The sequence below is a fragment of the Triticum urartu genome, unplaced genomic scaffold (assembly GCF_003073215.2).
Source record: "Triticum urartu cultivar G1812 unplaced genomic scaffold, Tu2.1 TuUngrouped_contig_4529, whole genome shotgun sequence".
NCBI lineage: Eukaryota > Viridiplantae > Streptophyta > Magnoliopsida > Poales > Poaceae > Triticum > Triticum urartu.
In genome coordinates, this window is record NW_024115123.1 from 1 (window position 1) to 7,058 (window position 7,058).

The 7,058-nt window shown below is 47.6% G+C and overlaps 1 protein-coding gene across 2 annotated transcripts; it reads right to left on the minus strand.

The window, feature by feature from the left end:
• Nucleotides 1–1,378: 1,378 nt before the first annotated feature.
• On the minus strand, nt 1,379–6,478 carry LOC125527959 (phosphatidylinositol/phosphatidylcholine transfer protein SFH8-like). Of its 2 annotated transcripts, none has more exons than XM_048692473.1 (15): nt 6,223–6,478; nt 5,607–5,674; nt 5,236–5,506; nt 5,023–5,122; nt 4,674–4,940; nt 4,498–4,575; nt 4,320–4,421; nt 4,188–4,237; nt 3,959–4,058; nt 3,754–3,852; nt 3,549–3,668; nt 3,229–3,346; nt 2,246–2,610; nt 2,016–2,093; nt 1,379–1,933 (listed from the first exon to the last, which is right to left on the minus strand). In XM_048692473.1, exons 2-15 carry the CDS (start codon nt 5,611–5,613, stop codon nt 1,913–1,915), a joined length of 1,776 nt encoding a protein of 591 aa, XP_048548430.1. In that variant the 5' UTR covers nt 5,614–5,674; nt 6,223–6,478; the 3' UTR covers nt 1,379–1,912. The 2 variants fall into 2 exon arrangements, with proteins under 2 accessions (XP_048548430.1, XP_048548429.1); XM_048692472.1 differs by having other exon boundaries at nt 3,229–3,388.
• Nucleotides 6,479–7,058: the final 580 nt, after the last annotated feature.

Sequence of the window (7,058 nt, forward strand, 5' to 3'; positions counted from 1 at the left end):
ATCTGAGTATGCCCTGAGAACGAGATATGTGCAGCTCCTATCGGGATTTGTCGGCACATTCGGACGGTGTTGCTAGTTTAGTTTTACCTTGACGAAATGTCTTGTAACCGGGATTCCGAGTCTGATCGGGTCTTCCCGCTAGAAGGAATATCCTTCATTAACCGTGAGAGCTTGTCATGGGCTAAGTTGGGACCCCTGCAGGGATTTAAACTTTCGAAAGCCGTGCCCGCGGTTATGGGCAGATGGGAATTTGTTAATGTCCGGTTGTAGATAACTTCAACCTAAACTTAATTAAAATGAATCAACTATGTGAGTTACCGTGATTGTCTCTTCTCGGCGGAGTCCGGGAAGTGAACACGGTGTTGGAGTAATGCTTGCCGCAGGTTGTTCTCTAGTTATTCGTTCGCGCTTTGCCTTCTCTTCTCGCTCTCTTTTGCGAACAGGTTAGCCACCATATATGCTACTCGCTTGCTGCCACGCCCCCTACTTACCTTGCCTTACCTATAAGCTTAAATAGTCTTGATCGCGAGGGTGCGAGATTGCTGAGTCCCTGTGGTTCACAGATTACTTCCAAATCAGATGCAGGGCCTAATGACTCCGTTCTAGATGACGCGCTTGAGCTCAAGTGGGAGTTCGACGAGGACTCACGTCGTTACTATGTGTCTTTTCCTGATGATCGGTAGTGGTGCCCAGTTGGGGCGATCGGGACCGTGTCGCATGTTGGGTTGATCTTGTATTTTGGCACCGTAGTCGGGCCATGAGTGATTGAATGATGTAATGCTATTTATGTACTTTGTTTGACGTGTCAAGTGTAAGCCAACTATGTAACTTCCACTTTTATTATCTATATTACATAGGATGTTATGAAGATTGCCTTACTTACGACATTGCTTTCAATGCAATTATACCTCTAAGTCGTGCTTCGACACATAGGAGATGTAGCCGCATCGAGGGCGTTACATGATATCTATTCGAGATTTGACCCTAGTTTGAAATTTTTTCAAGATCTGACCCTTTTCCCTTTTATTACCGCCAGGGTCCATGGCGGTAGGTTATAAGGTAGGTTATAACTGCCTACCGCCAAGATCCCTAACGGTAGGGTTGCTTACCCTACTATAAAATTTTGCTAAGTATTAAACACAACCATGACGATAGCAAAAAGGTCAGATCTAAAAAATATTCAAATAGATATCAAAAAAGGGTCAAAACACGAAATTTTGCCGCCGGCAACTTGGCGAGTGCGCAACAAAGCGGAGGCCGTGGAATCCGGGTCACGCACTAGGGCGCGCCGTGCCGTGCCGTGCCCTGCCCAGCCCACTGCCCTGTAATAAAAGACCGTGCAAGATTCGTACGGGCCAACAGCATCAACCCACGTAGCCATGTCGGGCGAGATCACGAGATCTCTGGAGACCCAAGCCTCTGCATTCCCATCACAATAACCTATCATCAGTTGAGTTGAGTTGAGTTGAGTACCCCTACCATTTACAGACACCATCAGCTGAGCGGCAAAGCCTGTCACTCGCTGTTCCTTCCGGTCAGTCAAACCTCAACGGATTCCATTCCCGCCCCCGCCCCGCCCCCGCCCACAGTGGAACGCAAAGGCAGCCGCAGCAGAGATTCACACACTTTCGGCCAACAAAAAGCATAGCACGTTGCGCTGCACTGCGTTCACCAGGGGAAGGTGAGCGAGGGGGAGGGGGCTACCGGGCTCAAAATATGAACTAATAGTAACCAAAAAATAAAAGGAGAGCCGATGTTCCGAAAGGAAGCGACGAGCGTCTCGTCGTATGCTATCTTCTCTTTCGCCGTTCTCTCGAGCCGGACGGGGGGAGGTCAAAAATGGCGCTGGCAGCTTCACTGTTAATGTAGTCGACATGGTCGGTGCCTTGGACCAGATCAGGATCAGGTCGTCCTATGAGCAGAACAACCTCCTCTGCACAGGCAAAGCATCGGGGTGAGCACGAGTTCATTTTGGAATACAACCGGTTGAGCAGGTCTAATTGTAGACGGCGTACCTTGACTCTTGACGACTCCTGTACAGCTTCCAGAGTCTCCGCCAATGAATTCTGCTTCGCCACCGTCGCATGCAGTGCCTGATCAAACAACCAAAACTTCGCATAAAACACAATGCACGCATCCACAAAGAAGCAAAACAATACTCCGAAATAGCTTTGAGGGATAAAAACTGGAGACACATGCCCCAACTGGGTGAGAACTCTCAAGTCTGATCCGGTTAGAAACTTACTCTTTTGGTCCTCTCCAGGTCGGCCTCGATGGATCTGATGCGCTCGAACGAGTTCAGTAACTGTTGCTCCTTGTCCTCGGGCATCTCTGGTGGCTTGCTTGCAAGATGGTTGCACACGGATTCAAGATTTTCAATGCGCTGTAAGCAAGCACTCATCTCATCAGCGCTGATGGTTCGGGGCTGCGGCTTCTCTGCAGCTGGGACTGCCACAGTGGAAGGCCGGGCGTTTTCAAGCCTCCTTAGTGCTCTACTAGAGATGAAAAGCTTGAAGAAGGAGAATAGCTTGATCAAGGCTGTCACAACTTTAACAAGATTTTCAAAGCCCCATCGGACGATTGAACCATCCAGGTTGCCAACATTGCTCCCTGCCATTAGTAGAACAAACAAAATTAACAATGAGGAAGATAACACTTGCCAACTGGATCAATTGATGGATTCATAGATATCACCAAGGATAGATAAAGCAGTAACTTCGTGCAAGTATACTATCACCAACGAGGCAAACAGATTCATCAGTAAATATCAACAAACAATGTACTGTATGGTACATTAAATGAAACAGTCCTCTGGGAGTACATTACACAGGGCAACTGTTCCTGGGAGGTATACGACATGACCTGTACTTCATTCTTTCCCGTCAGAATTTGAAGTGTTTTATGCCAATGCCTTCCAATCTTCCATCTAGGAATCTAGCACACACAACCTAGGCATCTAGCATTGCAATGCCATTTTTACTTCTATCTATTATTCTATGGATGCATTGTTCATGCAACTGAGAAACAAACAATGCAGCTCTTGAATTTACAAGCAACACAGATTATTTTGGTCAAATAGACTAACAGACAATTATCTGGAATCTTAGGCTAGAGCAATCAATCAAATAGACAGCATATATAGGCAACTAAACATATACCAAACATAGCAAGCTGCGTAACAATTAATGAGAGAGTTAAATAAGAAAAATGCAACGGAAGAGATGGTACCTAAATCACGAGGGCTTCCATTGGTGGAAAATTGCCGGTTATCAGCTAGTTGTTTTGGCACAGTTTCAGTAGTTCGCCGCAGTCTCCTACCAGTTTCAAGAGACGTTTCCAGGGAACTCTGTTCGTAACAGACATAGTAAGTTGAATCTATGCCCTTTACCTACAGCAAGTATAAATACTGAAAACAACTCATAGAAGGTTTCACATAAACGATTAAAATAAGTTGTGGTGGTAATAGCATGGCTTTTAATGCTATAGAAAGCCAAATATAACAAAGCTAATCACAGGTGTACGAAACAAGAATAAAGCATTGAACTCACTTCCTCATGGACTGGAGTGAGGCAGCCATACTCAGCACCTTTCGGAATAACTGAGGATCCAAAGTCATCAACATCTGATCCTGATTCAGCATTTGATGTGTCACTCATCATGCCCTGCCACTGTAAGTAAGTAACACATACAAAGTTAGAAGCAGCAATCAGTTAGATTTTAGCTTGAATGCTAAGTATTATTTCAGAATCTTGCCTTCAACTGCTCCAATCGAAGAGAAGAATCGCTTCTTTCTTCGCCTTCAGAAACTGGCTTGATATCCCGCACAGAACCAGCCTCGAGATTGTGTATCAGCTACAAAGGGAACATGTATAAGCAGTTGTACAAAATATAAGCAATCAGACTGTAAAAAAACAGTACATTGACGAAGACATTCACATAATTACAGTGTCAAAAATACCTTCAAGATATAAGGATCATTCCATGGCCCCTTGTTAGACCCAAGACAACCTCCCTTGTCAATACAGGTGCATGAACCACCAAGAAACTCTGGTAACTCACTGAGAGGAGCACACAACTATTGTTAAAATGTTGCAGAATGCAGAGAACAGGCCGAAGCATGTATCACAACAAATGGAATGGGCAAGGATTAAGATTAAACTTGTTCCTCAGCATGATTTTACACTGACCTTGGGTCAATTACTTCAAGAAGCCGACTCTGGTAATTCGAACCAAGAACCTGCATTAATAAAGGTTAAAAAATTAATTGACGCACGCAAAATGGACTGGCATGATCCTGACAAATAATCCATAGGGCTTACATGAATCTTGGATGAAGTTTTTGGGTCAAGGAAGCCCTTCACACTGTTCCAGATCAACTTGAACCCACTGCCCGCATTTACAACAAACATTTGATGCAATGTCTGCAGTTTTATAATTTTAGAATCAACGCTCCACCATGCCAAAATGCTAGCATGAAGCATTGCGGCACAAAATTACCTCAGGATAATAGTCGCTGTCTATCTTCTGCATGCGATGTACTAGCTCCCTTGCAGTCTTGGAGAAATTTTTAAAACCCTGAGCATGACAAAACCATTGATGAGAACACATTCAACAAAACGTTAAAAAACAGATCAAGATATACAAGCGTAGATGGAAAAGGATGATTCACATACCACACCCTGCACATCCAAGATGGTGGTGGTGGAGTCAATGTGCCTCTTGGCAGCCAATGTGCAGGCAGGGAACTTCTCTCTGAAGGCCCTCTCAAACTCCTGCACATGGTACTTGATGTACCTGTCCACAGAGGTGATCTGCATGAGCTTGTTAGGGTCGACCTTGCCGAGCCTCTCGATGTATACGGGCCGGCCTTCGCGGTCGACGCCATGGTAGCCCTGAGGGTAGTAGCACAGCACCTCATCCAGCTCATCAAACTCAAAATCCTGACCACATGAACGAGTCGAATGTTAGGCATAAAGCAGAGACTCCTTGTTCTGCATTTTTGTTGCAGGTCGGTGTGATCACCTCAAGGATTGTGTCGGCCCCAAACTCTTTCCTCCATCGCAGCATGTCTGCCCACATCTGCATTGCCTTCTCGGCGTCAAACTTCCTCGCCTTCAAGAACCTGCATCACACATTCATATGGCGAGTTTCAGATCCTGGCATTTCACAAAGCTATCCAAACAGCACAGGGCAAAAACAAAAGGATAAGGGGGGTGGTTTCGCGACAGACAGGACCTTAGCATCATGTGGTAGTCGTCGTGCTTGTCGGGGAGGAGGCCGTGCGCGGCAAGGCGCTCACGGAAGGCGGAGACGGCGCGCTCCTCCTCGGCGTCGCGGACGTCCTCGATGGAGATGGCCGGCGGGAAGCGGAAGTCGACGCGACGCCTGCCGCGCTTCTTGAGCGCGTGGATGGCCTTGCGGCGCAGCGACCCTATCTTCCGGCGGCGGCGCTCGTCCTCCGAGTTGCCGTCGCACAGCGATATCTCGATGTCGTCGGCATGGATCACTGCAGAGAGAGAGCGGCGCCTCACACACACTTCCCCCCAAGAAAAAAGAACACGCAAGAAGGATGACGCGGACACCGCAACGGCAGCGCTCGTTCTTACCCGACATTTTCTCCTCCAAATTCGACTTCTTGGACACACCAGCTCGGAGCCCGCGTTCGAATGGCGCTCTGCGGGAGAAGAAATTCCGAAGGATTACCAGTCAGTCGCAAGAACAGGAAAAGAGGACTTGAAAAAGAACACACATTTGTTGTGGCAGGCGGGAGTAAACCCTGCGCTGCGCCACAGATCTGAGCAGAGAAACGGAAGGGGGCAGCGGAGCAAATGGCGGAGAGAAACGATTTGCGGTTCGCAGGACCAGGAGGGGAACCTGCATTGGCCACTAAAAGCAAGCGCCGCAATAAATTCCGCGCAGAGAAACAGCATCCCATTTATTTCAATCCTAGGAAAGAACCCTCCGGAACAGAAGAAGGAAAAAAAGGCGGAGATCGAACCTGCCTGACAGGCCAGCCCCGAATCCCTACCCAAAAACAGGACGGCTCAAGAACAAGAAGATAGACAAAGAAAATGGAACCCAAACCACCTTCTCCCCTCGCCGAGGCAGATCCAAGAAACCAAAGGAAACGACGCGCACGGAGGAGGAAGAAGAAGAAGAAGAAGCGTAGGACTCCAGATTTCTGATGGGTGAGGGGGCGGAAGGGGCAGGGGAGTTGCATACATTTACGGCGACGCGACGAGAGAATCTTGGCTTGGGGCTTGGGACAGCAGGCAGGCGGGCAGGGGCGAGGCCGGAGCTCTCTCTTCCTTCTCCCCTCGGGTGGAGCTCTGCTCTGCTGCGTGCGTCTCTCTCTCTCGCCCCCCACCTCTCTCGGCTCGGCTTGCTCCTCGGGGTAGGTAACTGAAGGGGAGTGGCCGCCGGTGGTGGTATTACCCTTATTTATTTGTATTTTAGCGTAGGGTATACGGTGGGTGTAGGTATATACATACACCGGGGGATGTGGGTACCCTACGGGATGGCCATTCCGTTCTCTTCTCGCCGAGAAATGTGGGGCGTTGCTTTCGGGTGTGACGGACGGACCACTTCTCCCTACGTTTTGCAGCATGCCTTTTGGGTCCCGAGATATTATCCCGTTCCATTAATGCTTTTTAAGACGATCCATGCAAAACGGAGTGTTAATCTCCTGCCATTAGCGCCTGTGGCGTTGGCACTGTCTGATTAAGGCTTTGATGATGATTCACTTGGAAACGCCCCCGTGGTGAAGCCCTTTGAATGGCTTCTAATGGGGGCGTATCGAAATGGGACTTGGTGGTGGTGGATCAATGGGAGTTAGTACTACAGATGTATCCAAAAGAGATATGGGCACATCATGTTTATCTACTTGCCTTTTGTTTTACTCCAAAAGAAAAAGACTATCATGTTTGGGGTGCTTAAACTTGGTAAGAACGGAAAACAGCAAAATTGAGATATGAAATAAATGCAATATTATATATACACCATGTTAAAAGCGCGATATTGCACGCCAGATAGAGATATGCTAGAAAATCTTACATAAA